Source organism: Molothrus ater, chromosome 4 (genome assembly GCF_012460135.2).
Source record: "Molothrus ater isolate BHLD 08-10-18 breed brown headed cowbird chromosome 4, BPBGC_Mater_1.1, whole genome shotgun sequence".
Classification (NCBI taxonomy): Eukaryota; Metazoa; Chordata; class Aves; order Passeriformes; family Icteridae; genus Molothrus; species Molothrus ater.
The window spans coordinates 23160132-23176865 of NC_050481.2; the positions used below are offsets into that span (position 1 = coordinate 23160132).

General features: G+C 39.7%; 1 protein-coding gene across 1 annotated transcript in view; it reads left to right on the plus strand.

The window, feature by feature from the left end:
* Positions 1-16734, plus strand: part of TNKS (tankyrase) — a 128550-nt gene that overhangs the window by 13212 nt on the left and 98604 nt on the right. The window contains 1 exon segment of the mRNA XM_036382859.1: positions 15950-16045. Coding sequence (XP_036238752.1) covers positions 15950-16045 — 96 coding nt within the window.

Consider the following 16734-nt stretch of genomic DNA (forward strand, 5'->3'; position numbering starts at 1 on the left):
GTAGTAATTTTAGGGAAATAAAAAATTCTATCTACTGAAAAGCTCTTTCATCACTGTACAAAGCTGTAAAAGTTTTTAAAAATCACTTTTAGTCCATGCAGTGTTAAAAGGATCCACCTAGAATTACTTAATGTGACTTGAAAGTAGTGTTTTTACTGGCTTCCTCAGGCTAGTTATAAAATCTACTGCAAAGATCCTGTGGCATGATGAATTTACTGTTCCAGTGCTATGAAGTGATCTCTAATGGTACTGTCAAGGTGCATTTGTCTCTTTTTGACCAGAGAATTTCTGTGTAAGTTGATTTTTTTTTTCCTCTACCCTTTTTGCACTTGAAAGATACAACAAGCAAGCAAGCTAAAACTTTCTTAAGCTAACAGCTTTTCTTATATAAGTTGTGCCCTTAATATAGAGATCACTGTTATTTAAATGCCTCTTTGTAAGCATGTCAAAACATTCCTCATCCTGCTGTGCTTTCTTACAACTTAGGAAGGAAAAGAATTAATTAGTTAGTACCTTCTGCTAGTATACATGTTTTGGCAGAAAGATGTGGAGGGAATATTATGTGACTCCTTTCTGCGTGGCAGATAAACCTTCTGTTAGGATTTAAAAAAAAAATCTATGAAAGGTATTCTATGGGTAGAAGCAGCACACAGTAAACCTCAAAGGAATTGTAGAAGTGGTAAAATCATTGAACTACAAAAATCTTTGAACTACTCATTTGTTTGGTCACCTTGCGAAGAAGGCATGTACAGCAAATAGTGAAACTATTGCAGCTTATGGTAATTTTGTCCTAAGAGATTTTAGAATTATTAGAATACTTCCAAGCAGAGGAACTGAAATACTGTAAAAGTTAAAGCAGTGTCTAATTTTACTACCTAAAACAGTAATAAGAAAAATCATTAGAAGTGCTGTCAAGGAGCAAAATTGTATAGTAGCCAGTTCTTTTTGGAGGTGGAGTGACAGGGAGAAGATTTGGTATCTTAACTGAAAATTAATTAAACTGACTTAGATTTATCTGCTGGGTAGACAGAAGCCTGTAAGAAGACTAGTAGCTCCTTAATAGGAATTAGAGGGGATTTTGGTAATTGAAGTCCACTGGGATCTGGTTATGCATGCTGTTTGTGGGAGAGATGTACTGAATTCCTGAAGCCTCTCTTGGAGAGCTGGTGTTCTAGAGGGAAACTTAGATTCAAAGAGGCATCCTGGATATCTGATGTTCAGAGGCTTGTAAAATAATTGGAAAATACTCTCAAGTAAGTACTTTAAAATGTAAAACGTTTTCACTGTTGCTGTTTATATCAGAAGATTCTTAATATTGTTACTCTTCCGGCTTTGACTTTTGAACTACTGGAGTACTACTGTTACTGACTGTTCATAGTGTGTTGTGGGGAGACAGTGACTTGTATTTGAACTTTAGGTTGCAGAAGAGTTTGAAGAACTTTAGACTGTTCTTGTGTACCTGAATTCTGAGTTTTGCTCCATTAGGAAGACATTAATTAATCCCTACAGTGTGGAGCTTTCCTATCTGTTAGCTGCTGTTAATGTTGATATGAGAGGAAAGATACTTCCTATTTTATAAGCTTAACCACAAGCAGTCCTTGTTAACAGCATCTATCTCTTATATGTTCCAGTATGCAAAATAAAAATCCTAGCTATTCTTAATAGTACTTATTATTCAGATACTGATCAAAGCCAGATCAGTTGTTGTGGAAGCAGGCTCGTCAGACTATAAGGGTTAGGAATTATTTTGGTCTGTTCCTGCTGTGTAAGTTACAGCATTTGTTTGGAACCCTGCTTCTTTGAGTAGCAAAGTGGTTTTAAATTGGTGCATACCGAGTGCCTCAAACACCTAATATGCTTCTCAAACTGTTTCTTGATGGGGCCTTTCTCAAAGGAGCCTTGCATGATAGCAGACACAGGATGGAAATTTCATGTTTTAGTTTGAGTGGAAGAATACTTTTGTCTCAATTAAGTACTTGTTCCTGGTTTTAAATAGTTTAATGTCCTCTGACTGCTTGTTTAAGCTATGTTAGCCTCTAAATGTCAATATTCATCATGGAAATTAAAGCCTCGAGGGCTGAGTCTCACGTTTTTTGTATCTACAGTGTAGTTCAGTAGTCTGTAGTTCGGAGTTGCCCTATTGAAAGAGACCTGAGAATAAGGCTGCCTTCTCTGAGCTGTTGGGGGTGGAGGAACCAGGACTGCAATAATACATTGGTAATTGGGAGGCATTGTAATACTGTTGTCATAGTAACAATGGACTGGAGCGTGAGACAACAGGGCTTTTGTCAAAAGTGACAACAGAAAATGGTGTGGGGCATTCTGCCATGGCACATACAACTGCAGTGCTCCCTGGTGGACTTGGGCAGAAAGACACGAGGGACTGGATCAATTGCTGTATGAGAAGGATACCTCTCCAGTGTGTGGCATTTGTGTGCAGACGGGTCTGTTAGGGCGTGTTGTCTCCAGGACTTGCTGTGCACTCACTGGTACCTGTGCATGTGTAGCTGTGATAGACACTTTTGGAAGAAATCTCTGAGCAGTGTCAGTCACACATATGTACCCAACAAAGAAAGGTCTTGGAGTGCAAGGAACCTTAAAATAAGTGGGTCATTGATGTAAGGTGGAAGTGCCAAACCACAACATTTTTTTATGAGGACCAAACACAGAGCTGGATTAATCCTCAGGTTAAATTCTCTTCAGGAACAAAATCAACAGTAAACTTCATAGCAGAGAGGATGATGCTTTGTACAAATCAGATGCCTTCTCTGGGATTTAATGCAATGCATAATTTGAAAGTTGTCTTTCTTTCTGTTAGGTTTAAATTGCATGGACAGCTAATATGTTAGGACCTATCTAGGTTTTAGACTTTTTCCCAGTCTTGTTTCTTTTTCAAAATTCTGTTGTCAAGAAAAGAACTTTTTTCCTTGTTTGCTTGCTTGGCACAGGAGGATCTCTGGAGGACAAAGAAAAGAGTAATTTATTTTATGATGTTTCTTTACAAGTGCTCATCAAATCAGAATAGGATTTCTTGCAGTGAAGGAGGTGGTAGGATAATATGCAAACACTACTGGAAAAATTGCTATAGGGTCTTTCTGGGAAGTTAAGGTCTTCAAAAATACTGATGTTAGCTATTTGCAAATTGAGAGGGAGGGGAAGAAGTTGCATATCACTCAGAGCAGAGTAATGGAACAGATGGTCTCTTGCAGACACTGGAACTGCTTTCAAATGTCCAGTATGGGTTTAGAATGGCTTTGTAAATATCTTGCAGAAATAATTAATGTTATGGGACAATGCTTCTGATTACTGTAGCAATATTTGCTTTTAGTTTCTCAGCGGAACCATGTGGTCCTTAATGCAGTTCATATGTGGTTTAAAAACAATCTGTAGATATATGTGTAGATGTTAAGGGCACAAATGAATGGAGCATATTGCAGCAGAGGTCTCAGATGCTTTCTTAGACTAATGGAAAACATTGATTAAAGTATTACTACAGGATGTAAAAGTCTTTCTTTTAAAAATGTGTAGGCAAATAAAACTTTGCCATATAGTGAATAAAGGAAGGTATCTCTTTGTAATGATTTGGTTCTTCTATAAAGCAAGTATGCAAAATAAACTGTGGTTGCTTGAAGCTTACTGGAAATACTGAGCTCTTGCCTCTTGTTCTGGGTGATCTTCATTTCAGCTATTTGTGCAGTTAGGATTTGTGATTAATTAGCACAGACTCGTGTAATTCATTGTTTCACCATGTTTATACAAATGCACCATGCAGCACCAAGGCTGCGGTGTCTGATGTGAGTCCTGCTATTCATGCTGCTGTGTGTAATCTTCATGTTTTGCTGATGTCTTGTCCAAGCAACCAATACTGAGTGGTTCCTTGGTTAGGCACAGTGCTCTGGACCTAACTATAGTATTGGATACTGAATGTATATGATGAGGGATGCAAGAAGAACATTTTGTTTTTATATTCTTGTTTGGAGTGATACAAGGATGGCACAGGACATGGGTGACCCAGGCAAGGAGCTCACTCAGACTGATGTAACATGCATTTCTCCCTAGCGTGAGACCTGTAGCATTGACGACATCTCACCTGACAGACTGAGATTTTTACATTGTAGGATATTTGCTTGTCAAGGACCTACTGTTAAATATGCTAAGACTTGCACTGCTCTGTATCAATAGGCCATGCTGGTGAGCAGTTCTAGGGCTGCAGGAAAAAAAGTGGATATAGCACTAGACTTTAAAAATTGACAGCAATCTTACTGTTTTACTTAATAATGTGATCTAAGATAGTTGCTGGGGAAAGTTTACTATCCTGATACATGTAGTCAGTTCTTAGTAGAGCTCTATGTCTGCTTGAACTTAGTATATTCTTAGCTACCTCATTTTACTTCATAAACAGAATTTTTGAGAACACTTGTGTCATCTGGCTAACCCATAGCTTTAACCACATTTTCATGGACTGAACAACTTGTTATTCCTAAGATTTCATATGTTACTTGTATCTCTTAAACATTTGGTAGCTATGTTGTGGGCTAACGATGAGTTTACAAAATTGACATAAGGTTCAAGTTTATGCAAAATGTGCAAAAGTTATTTTACATTTTGGGGCTTCTTTAATCTAAAGAGTTTCAGGTCTTAATTACATCAAAATATCACTGTGTGTGTGCCATAGAATGTGTGTCTAAGACACCATCTGTGTACTGTTGGAAGCTGGTAGGCACTGAAATTCACCTCTGGAAAAGGAGGAATGTGCTTGTGGAATGTGACAGTTATTCTGGGATTTGGTGGTTGTTTTTTTTCCCCATCCTGTGCTCGCCCCACTGAATGGTGGCATGAGAGCTGCTGCTAGGGTTTAATTACTTTCAATTAATGTTTTTTCAGATGCTTTTCTGTTTTGGAAAAGTGGTAGATCCAGGACAGGTTCTCATAAACTTTTAAGATCCCTTTGTTCGTGTTGGTTCTTGGGTGTTAGATTTTGGTTCACTGGAAAATAGTTCCTTCTGATAGCCACACAGCTAATTTCACATTCAATCTGTAACTTGACTTCCACCAAGACTTTTTCCCCCCCCTCAAACTTCATCAGGAAGAAATGGTAAGCTTGTGCAGGAGATTGGAGTTCATTAGTTTCTCTTAACTCTCTTCAATTCCTTTTCCTCCTAGGATGTTCTTTGTTGACCTAATTTGGCTCAGCGACTGCTTTTGCTTTTCAAGGACTCTGAAAGCAGGGCTCTAAATCTGTCAAGTAGGATGTCAGGATTATAGCTGACATTTATTTGAATAAAACTTGAAGTAGAAAGGTGAATTTGTTCAGAGAAAAGTTCAATTGGGACCAAGCAATGAAGAATTGTCCTTAAAGTGGCTTTCAGCTTGGGATATAGGTGAAAACATTAATTGCTCAGACAGTAGGGCAGTAGTTCAGATTTCTAGCTGTTCAGTATTGTATGTTAAACCAATTGCTTGAAGCTTAAGTAGTTGCAGAATTGCTGCTTGCAAGAAAAGGGGTCATGATTTTGTTGTTGCATAGTTAGTCCTCAATCCGTACCATCTACAAATGAGCTAAATGTTTTTTGTTAGATTTTTTTGAACCTCTTTTGATGAAAGGGTCTTCTATTCCGTTTTGCACACTTAACAGTGTACATGTTCCAGATGACTTACTCAAACACACTGAGATGTGATTCTTAAGCCCCTTTGTGAAATGGCCACAAATCAAAACGTGGGAGGTTCCTTCTGAATACCAGGAAACACTTTTTGCCATCAGGACAAGTAATCACTGGTTGCCCAAAGAAGTTGTGGAATCTCCTTCCTTGGAGATACTGAAAAGGCATTTGGACAGAGTCCTGGGCAACTGAGTCTAGGTGGCTCAGCTGCAGCAGGGAGGATAAGCTACAGAGGTCCCGTTGACCACAGCTGTTCCACGATGCATTGTGATTCGGTGTTAAAGGAGTGCATGTGCATGCCTGCTGATAAATGGGATTAAATAAATGCTCACTGTCTTTCATTGCTTATTAGCTCAATAAAGGTTTTTCAGTTTTGTTATTTTTTTCTTTTTTCTTTTTTTTTTTCTAGCCAAAGCTTCTAGAGTGCTCGCATTTTGCAGGCTCGTTGTGGAACTCCCAAAACTTCCTTTACACTACACAGCTTTTTGTAGAGTTAGTGTTCTTGAGGGAAATGTTTTGGAATGCCAGCTCTGTCTCTTACATGATGTAAAAAAACCACAAACAAAAGAACTGCAATTGCACTTAGGTTTTGAGGTGGCTTTCTAGAAGACTGCATTCTATGTAACCTGCATATACTTTTGTTCTCACTCTTAGCTGGAATGGGAAAATTTTAGCTTGAAAACTGCTACATCAGAAAAATGAAACAGGGATATTTAGTTCACTTAGTCCAGGCAAGATCAAGGCTTTGAACTGCTGTTCATGTAGGCTGAGCAATCTACTCTGGCTCTTTCTCTGAGGGCAGAAGGATATTATGAGCCTCTGCTGTGCTGCCTACAGGCTCTGGAACCTTCTGCATGTTCATTCTTTCTATGCATATTTAATCACAGGTAGGTAGAACTGGCATACCAGGAAGCAATTTTGTCGTGCTTCCTACACACAGAGAACTAACCATAGTTAAAATCACAAAATGAGTAAGGTTGGTAAGGACCATTGGAGTGGATTCAGTCCAACCTCCCTACTCAAGCAGGATTCCCTAGAGCATGTTACTCAGGATTGTGTAACTCAGGATGCACCTACTTATGGGGTAAGACTTGAAGGCAATCACAGAGGGAGGAGGGAGCCTTTAAAAAAAGTATCTTCTTCCCCTGCTGGAAGAGCTCTTGTCGTGGCAGTGATACTTGTGTTTTGGTTGTCTGGTTCAGATCCCTTCTCCTTACCTTGCTTTGATTAGATAAATCTGATCTCTGGAACATCTAGTGCCATCTTAAGTCTAGAATGCATTGAAGTCTTGCAGTACATTGAGAAGTGAGGTTTATGTATGTAGCTATAGACAGGAAGTCAGGTTGTCTTGCTAGGAGGCTGAAACTTCATTGAGCAAAGTCTGAAAGCACTTCTGGGGCAAACAATGACTGAGACAGAAGAGTTTTTCTGAAAAATTAGGAGTTAAAATAAATTAAGATCCTTTCAAAGTGATGCTGTGTATTTTTTTTTTTTTTTTTTTTGTCTAGATCCTTTTTCTCTTCAAAACAAGCAAAAAAGTGGTACTGGGAGACCTTGTTCACAATGCTTCTTTTTCTTACTGCTGCCTTGAAGCTTCTTTCTCTGAATTGCCAAAATAAGCTGAAGGAACCTGATTTCTGATCTCTAAGTGTTGTTTCCACTTAATCTTTTACTGGGCCTCTGCTCAATTTGGTATTGCATCTTGTTACTGTAGGAACTAGTGCAGTTTCCACAGCATATGGAGTTATGAGAAGCTGCCTTTCAAAGATCAGATCTGTGTCAATAAAGGGAGACGCTTGATATGGCTGTCCTCTGACCCTGCTGGACCAAAATGGACATTTTAGCTGTAAAGCAAGAAATGCCTCTGCTAGGAGAGCCATATTCTGAGCTGTCTGTGTGAGTTGTCTCCTCCCACATACTGATGCCCCCAGCAGTTGCTGCAATTGTTTATCTAATGACAAGGTAACAGAAACATGCAAGCTGGTGCTGTATTTATCCAGATCGCATCACGTTTGGTCCAAGTAGCATTTTTAAATAGAGCTTGCTTTTTTTTACTTGAAAATGAGCATTTAACACCATCTATCTGTATAAATTTTAAAACTGTGGATCTCCAGGAACTGGCCTGCAGGATTACAATCATAGAATGGTTTGGGTTATAAGGGACCTTTAAAGATCATGTAGGCCATATCCCCTGCCACGGGCGGGGGTAGTGTTCACCAGATGAGGTTGCTCAAAGCCCTGGGCAGCTTGACCTTGAACACTTTCAGTAATGGGTATCCACAACTTCTCTGGATGTTCCAGCTTTGCAAGAGGTTCAGGTGGATGACATCTGTAGCTTTTCCTCTGTCAACTGATGGAATCATTTCATTGTGGGAGGCTACCAAATGAGTCAGGCATGATCTGCTCTTTCTGTCTCTAAGCAGCTCCCTGTCTTCCACATGTTTTGATGTGTCTTCCAGGAGAATTTTCCATGATTTTACTGGATGTGGAGTGAGGCTGCTTGATTAGTAGTTCTCGGGGTCTTCCTTTTTACCTTTTTTCAAAATGAGCCTGATGTTTTTCCAGTCTGGGGACTTACCTTACTGCTAAGACTTCTCAGATATGATTGAGAATTGCTTGGCCATTTTCAACATCAGCCTATCCCTTCAGAACTCTGGGATGCATCTCAGTGGATCCTATGGACTGATGTATGTTCAGGTATCTCAAGAGGCCTTCAACCTGAGCTTCACTTAGAGTGGAGGGAACTGCAGTCTACAGTCGCAGCCTTGAGGTTCAGGGAACTGAGAGATGTGGGAAGAGAGATTGATATTGAAAGCTGAAGTGAAAAACTGTTGAATAGCTCAGCCTTCTCCATATTGGTTTTTGCTAGTTCTCCTGTCTTATTTGTCAAGGGGGGGAATGTTTACTTTAATCTTCCTTTTTCTAGCCAGTGTTTCTGTAGAACTGTGCATTTCCTTCTTACACTTTGGTTTGATCAGGAGGTCCTTAGTTAGTCATGGTTATCTCCTGCTTCCCTTGCCTGTTTTCTTACACGTGGTAATTGAGAGCTCCTGGGCTCTATGAAAAATGTCCTTAAAGGGCTGCCAGTTCTGTTCAGCTCCTTTGTCCCTAAGGGCAGCTCCTGGGGGATCCCATCCATGAATTCATTCAACAACTGAAAGCGTGCTCTGAAAACTTGGAGTCCTTACTCCGTTCTTCAGTGGGTCTGCAAGGGTCTCCTGGACTGCTTGCAGTTTACTGTGCTGCTTTTCCAGCAGATATCAGGGTGATTGGAGTCCCCCAGCAGGGTCAGAGCCTGCAAACATGACACCTCCTGTAGCTGAAGGAAGAACTCATTATCAACAAGCTTCCCTTGATGAGGTAGACTGTAATAAACACCAGCCATAAGGTTTCCTTTGTTGGCTTAGCCCATAATTTTTGCCCATAAGCTATCAACTTTTTCATTGCTGTTTTTCCAAGGCAGCTCTCTAGTGTCAATGCTTTTTTTTTTTTGTTGTTGTTTTCTTGGAGGGCAGCCACCTGCTTGCTTTTTCTTCTTGCCTGTGACTTCTGAAAAATTTCCAGTTGTCTATTGCAGCATTCCAGTTGTGCGGTCCTTTGCACGATGGTTCAGTGATAGTGGTTAGATTGTAGCTTTCTAGCTGTGAAGTGGCTTCCAGCTCCTCCTGTTTGCTGCCTGTGCTGTGTACATTGGTATGGAGACGCTTCAGCTGTGTCTCTGACCTTATCACCTTCTTAGAGGACCATGCCATAATTCCTTTGAGGCATTTTCACAGGTGTTTCCCCCCTAGTTCCTAATATATCAGCAGTCCCTGACTTTTCTCTGTTGCTCAGAACTTTATCACTTTTTCTCGGCTACTTGTCTGCTGCTCCCTCCTGCTGTCAGAACTCTTGTTTCTGTCTAGGCTATTGGGGAACACCACCTAATTCCCTTTAAAATTTTTGTTTCAACATAATGGAGCCTAACATTGCTTTTGTAAGCTTCTGCTTCATACTACTGTAGTCGGTGTATTTGTCTCTTGCTCTGTCTGGCCCCATGCTGGTTCATTGGGGACAAACCCATGTCTGGGATAATGGGAAACTGGAATGCCCTGAACAAGGGAAGTAGAGAAGGCAAAATGATGGGAAGCGCTAAGCAGCTCACACTGACCCAGCAGGACTTCGGCTGGTAACGTTAGATATACTCTAAACTAGAAACACAAAGTTACTCCTTTCAACTCCCATCACCAGCATGTGTCCCTGTGCTGTCCTTGTTTGTGCCAACCAGAGCATGTCATGTTGTTGCATGAGGATTGGGCAAGTGATTGCTTCTCTAATCTGCCTTGTTGCCTGCCCAAATGTTTGCAGCTGCAGCCTCCCAAAGCAGGGTGGGCAGCACAGGGCTAGGTGTTGCAATTCTGCCAGTGTGGTCTAGGTGAAACAGGTTGTCCAGACAGGTTGTGAAAGTCTCCTTCTCTGGAGATGTTCAAAAGCCTTTTGGACACTTCTGTCCCTGATCTGCCACCAGGTTATCATGCCTTCTTGCCAATGAATCTACCTGTAGTGTTTCCAGATATGTCTAGTTATTGCCTCTATCCTATCCTGACTCTGAACTGTGTACTTTAGTGTGCTTAGCCTTTCTGCTCCTTAATCCTCTCTTCATTCAACTTTGACTGCATTCACTACAGAGGACCATCAAGAGCATAGGACCTGTCTCTCCTTTTTTTCTAACTCATCTTGACTGACCTGACAGTGGTGTTTGAAGCTGTGGATGTCATCAGGTCCAGCAGCAATACTTAAATCCCTACAGCTCTGTGCAGCCTCTGTAGTGATACTGTCTCTCATGGTTTTTCCTTGCAGTTCCAATGGCTGATGGGTACTACAGCTTGTTTCTCTATGACACAGACAAGACTTGGTTTGCTCACAGAGGTAGAAGTTAATCTGTGATATAGTGGTGGTTGATGTTATTACCCATATCTTATGTATTCAATTTTATAAAGCTAAGAGTAGGGTGCTACAACTTTTGTTATATATGGTCATTAACAAAAAGGCTTATGTATCTGGTAACTTGCCAAAATTGAATTATTGGCTCTAAATCACCTTATATAGTATAATATCTAGGCAAGATACTGGTGTTCTTGTAACATGAGAAAAGCTTCAAAACTTCAGTGGTTTGACTGACATGCACTGGTAGTTTGATTTACATGTACTGGTAGTTAGGGGAGAAGATGCATTTAGCATTGGCTGAGAAAAGTTTATACTTTGGATTCCGGTGTGTTGTCTAGATGTTTTCACAATGTGGAGGTAAATAAGCATGTTATGTTTCTTGTTAGCTTGGAAACATCATACACAAGACCTAGACTGAGAGGTGTGTGTGTTCCTGGGACCTGAAGTTAGTGAGAGACTGACCAGCTCTAGAGGTGCCACTTAGAGAAATGGAAGATAGTGCCTGTGTTGTAAATCAAAAAGAGGCCTTTTTTTTGGACTCTACCCTCTGTACCTTGATTCTTCAGGGGTAAGTAGATAAAGCTCAAGTAACATAATTAGGAAAAAACTTTTGGAGATGGCATCCAGAAGTTGAATTTAAAAAGAAGAAAGAATATATAGTAAAGCTGGGGTAGCTGGAAAGGATGCCAAGCACAAGACAGTGGGACAGTGCTAAAAAAAACTGGTGGGGAGAGAGTAGGCAATGGTACAGCTGTGAGCAACTCTTGAAATATAATTAAAAGCAGTGGGTAGCTTGCAGTACAGATACTTCTGGGAGGTCTTCCTGTTGTTCTTGCATTTTTCACTCAACAGTCAAAAATTTGGTTGTGCCCTTTTTTTTTTGTATTTGCATGCATCTGATTTGAAACCAAATGTGAACTTTTCCATCAGCATCCCTGTAGGGATAGTCAGGAAGCTGTAGATTTTGGGCCTAGAGAAGTCACATCTGAACTATACTGATCTTTGTGCTAATATGAACAAACAAATGTATTTTTATCCTTATTCTATTTCCATTGTATTTATGTCTTTCAATCAAAAGTGTTTTCATTTGGTGCACTTTCAACTGTGGGAGTAAGAAGCAGGAAGGACTAAGTACTTGGGTGATGGTTTCTGTGTAGACAAACTTCCTTCCCCCCACCCCAGAAAAAGCACAGTTGTTGATAGCTACTGGAGAAGTTTTTGCCATACCTTGTTGGTGAAAATGTGAAGGTTGAAAGGAACAAAAGTAAAAATGTTTGCTCTTGACAGCTGAATGAGGTTGTGTTGCTTAATTTCACAGTTCAATATACCTCTGCCAGGAGGCTGTGGGCCAAGTGTCTTATTTTAGGAGTCATCCTGCTGTAGTGAGTTGACAGTAATGTGAAATAATTAGTGGTTGTAGTATATGCTCTATGCCATACAGCAGCTTAAAAAAATAGTAATACTTATGGCCTTTCTTGTCTCTAGTACTGATCTAATATCAGTGTAATTAAAGAAGGTATTTCAGATAGTGTGTGAAAATCAGAACCTGAAGTATTTTAGCAGTTGCAGTGAGGGTAAAAAATATAACTCCAGACCAGTCTATGTTTGTACTATAGACAATGTTACAGGGTTTTGATATCTATATGCAATATGAACATTCAGTAAGAAGACGACTTTCTTTATACTGTTTGTACAATAGGGTCTCTAGAAAAGGCAGGGCTAGTCTGTTAATGGTATTGCTAGATTATTAAGGGCACTGCCTCCAATACAGATAAATAATACACCCTAATGTCCCCGTTGTCCAGAGGAAATAAACCAGCATATCCAAGTATGCTAATTAACAAAGTTTCGGGAGTTACTTTTTGTGCACAACATCCTTACAATACAAGGAACAATTCTGTTCCTTCCAGAACTGGAACAGAAATTTCTTGATAGAAACTTATTTCCACATCCCCTTTTCGGCTACTCAGAAACCATCCTCTAAAACCAGTGTGCAGTGTTTGAAATCCAAAATAGCTACAATTATCTAGAACAATTATCTTGCTCTGTTGTGTTTCTTTATAGAGGGAAAGTTTTTTTCCCAACAGAGATCTAGCAATTTTTACACATCCCTGGCGTATTGAAAAGGAAATCTAGAGAGACACACTGTGTCTAGATCTCAAATGCCCTGTTGTTAGAAGAGACTTTGTCTTGGGCTAAAGTGTCGAAGGTTTTGAATATTCAGGAGAACATTCAATTAGAAGCCACCTGGGGTTCACCAGGTATTGAAGTACAGCTGTGTTATACTGATAGCCTAAACATCAAATGCTGGATTTCTCTTCTTAATTCCTGTTGATGACAACATTGCTCACTGGGATATCTTTTTGTGAAATTTTGTACTTAAAAGATATAGAGATGTTAGAATAAAAAAGTCACTATAGGGAATACAATAATAAGATGGCCTTTGTGACCCATTTGCTTCCTTTGTTCATATGCATTCTAATGCAGTCTTTATTTTTATAATTTGTTTCTTTTTCCAAGATGCCATTGCCTTAATTTCATGGTGTAGATGTGTTTCTAGGACTGAGTAAGGGCAGTATCTCCAGGACCATACCTGTGGTGTTGGAGAAGCTGGAAGATGAGCGGGATGAATGATTGCAGAGACAAGTAGGATGAGTCTCATGGTTACAGCAATTGAGTTCTGATAAGTTACTTTTCTGAACCTCATTTGGCCACTTTAAATGTGTGTTCCACAGGCAGTCAATAATTCCAGGTTTTGCAGACAACCAGCTTAAGCCTTGTTAGTAAATTTTTTATGTATTTGCCTCGGTTTTAAAAGGCCTAAAAACTGGACACAGAAGTTTTATGTTGTAAGCCATGGCCAAATCCTTCATGGTTCATTAGTATGACTGAACAGGTTAGATATAGTGCACAATCCTTTGTCATTTTACCAGGAGAGGAGCTGGAAGCAGTACTGTGTGTGTTGTCATCTGTGTGTGCCAGCAGAAGTAGCAGGGAAGCACTCTTGATTGGTTTGCATAAGATGGAAGAATCAAGAGACTTGAAAATGTACTTCTGTTTTAGCACCGAGCTCAGGCAGTTGCAGATGCCTTTGAGAGTTCTACATCTGTTATTTGGCATTTTTTAAAGTCACCTTTCTTGCCCTAACCTGCCTCATCTTGGCATCACGTGCTAGTCCAAATCTCTGACTGGGTCAGATCCCAATCATTTCTCTGTCTTGGTCTTTCTTCATGGACTTTTTTTCTGGGCTATTATCTTTACCCCTGCCTCATCTTGTTTTTCAGTTTTTTTCCCTAACTCTTTGTCTGAGGCTTTTTGCCATGTGAATCCTTTGTTGCCTTCTGGTCTGGTCAGAACTGTGTTTCAGTATTTTGTACTGCCTGTTTTCTCCTGATAGACAATTAGTTGCTGGTAATGTCTTTCAGGCTACTACTCCTTCGCTGGTGCCTCTTGGGACAAATGGCTTCTCTCTTCCCAGGTACATGGAGTCACTAACAGCATCCAAGGGAAGAGAGATGGGACATACAGAATCTCTCTCTTCATACTCAGTTCCTATACTGCCTGTTTTGTTTAAAAAAAAACCTTCAAAAGGTCTCGTTTGCCTGTTCCTACTGGAACATGCCTGAGTGGCTTGAGAGGCTGGCTCAGTCTCAAACCTGTCCGTGAGTAAGATCTCTCAGTGGGTGGTAGCATGTATGGCACAGATGGTGTCTTCAGAAACGTAGGTGCTAGATCCTAACAAGATTCAGTGAGCACGTGCTAGCTGGTTGTTCTTCTCCCCCCACCCCCGTTTTGGTGTTTTTGTCTTGACACAGGGGAAGAAAACCCCACCACCAAACAAAAAAAGCTGAGGTTTTTTCATAGGCTTCCTACTTCAATCTTCTTTCAAAAATATCAGGCAATTGTGCCTTCTCATCAAAGTGTAAGATAAGTCAATTTACTTCACTGAAGCACCAGACTTCTGCAAAAATTCAGCTTGGGGACAAGCATGTAGCATTGCACCCTGTAAGTTAAAATATATGAAGTTTGGCAATGTTTAAAGATTTTGAAGTCAGAAATGTATAAGAAAAGAGGTTTGAATAAAAACAATAGTACCAGTTAAATTTTTAATTTAGAAAAAAGGTTTTCTGAAAAGTGTTTCCTGGTTAAAGTTTTTTTAAAATATATATGTGTGTGTGTGTCTATATATATATATGCAGGATCAGTAATTAGTTTTGTTATGAATTAGATTATGTTTTTTCTGGAGAATTCTGTGTGTGAAGTATTTTTATACCCTTAGTTACAAAAACTGTTTGCAACTATTTCTTTATCTTGACTTCTTCAGTCCAGCTGTATCACAACAAATGTTGTTTACCATAAATGTCAGCTGTTTTTTATTACTCATCTCTATGACCTGAGTTTCTGTATACTGTCCTGTTATTCACCTGTACAAAATAAGTGTGTTGCTCTGAATTTGTAATGTGTTGTGCTTATTTTGCATGACATCTGGGGCCTTTCTGTCAGGTTTCTAATGTTGCCGTGGGCTTTGTTTTCCAGTTCTGTACAAAATGTCTTGGTCGTGATCTGTATTGCATTACGTTGTTTCTGACAACATAATGGGTTCACAGGTGAAATACTGGGATTTTTTAATGAACTTTTCTAGTTGATAGTTTACTGTATCAATGCCTTCCTAGGCTTATGGTTGTATATTGTATTCTAAGTGGTTTTATGTACTTGAACTTTCATGTATTTATAGGCTTAGTAGGGAAAAAAAAATACCAGTGAGTAACACAGCCTCTGAGCATCCAGTCTGCAGGGTAGCAGGTTACAAATCTTACCCTATTTGTTCCACTTCTTGAAGGTGAGCTGATATGCCATGGTTAACATTTCCTATGCAAGTGATGAGCCCCTGAAAGGCTGTGAGTATTGCTGACTTATAGAGGCGGGGTAACTTGGAATATTCAGCTGGAAAAGGAACAGGAGTGGTAACAAGCAGCAGTAGTGGTAGTAAAGGCAGAAGCAGGTTCCACAGCAGAGTTCCCAGTGTGAGTCAGTGAATGCACAGCATACCAGCTAGCTGTCAGGAGGAACCCAAACCTGACTATTGCAAGAGAGTCGGGGTTCATGTTTATCATGCAAAGTCATGTGGTCTTACCATATCTTAACTTGCCAACTTAGCCTTAGCCCAGAGAAGATCCTTTGCTGCAGTGCTTAACAAAAAAAAAAAAAAAAAAAAAAAAAAGAAGAGAGAGGGAGAAAAAAAACAGAAGGAAAAATAAATTGTGCAATGTTTGTTTATGCCTTCATCATGCCGAGGAGACACTTGACAGTAAATAACCTGTGTATACCTGAGGTAAGATACTGTTTCTGCTTTCCCTGCACAGTGCTGCTGCAGCACGGAGCTGATCCAAACATTCGGAACACCGATGGCAAATCTGCACTGGATCTGGCAGACCCTTCAGCTAAAGCTGTACTCACGGGTAAGATGCATACATCTCTCAGCACTGTAACCTCAGTTTATTTTGTGTGTGTAAGTTCAGCATCAGAAGAGCGTTCTGCCTTTCCAGATTTTCTGTTGTGTAAGAGCATTTAAAAAACTGTCTTTTACCAGATTTTATGTTGATGTAATTGTTGTTAATCTGCTGTGCTGCTCTAGGTTTGCTTATTCTACTTATGCTAATGCTGTAATTTTCTGTTACCATATCATCTGTTATTTACTTTATTTCTCTGGATTTTTTCTTTTTAATTGATACCCAATAGACAGATTGAACAGGATGCCCTAGCCCCTGAAAAAAAAAAAGGAAAAAAATCAGGTCAGTTGTTTTAAGACCTTCACTGTTAGGCAAGCAAGGACATTTGTGTAACTATAAAAGTACCTGTGATCTGAAAGACAACCTGCTACTGATTGCAGAGATCAATACTTACGTTAGATTTTGCTGCAGATTCCATGCTGTGCTTTCCTTCCTCTTCCTTGTTAGTCACTTTGGGTTGAACCCTTTTTCATCTACCAGTTTTTTCCTTCTTTAGGGGCTGTTAGCTGCAAAACAATGTCTCATGAAAATATCCTACAGATATAACTTTGTTTTTACAGAGCTTTGATTTTTTAATAAATTAACTGTTGCGGCATACCAGTGAGCATGAAAAGCATAATATAGTTGCCTGTCAAATT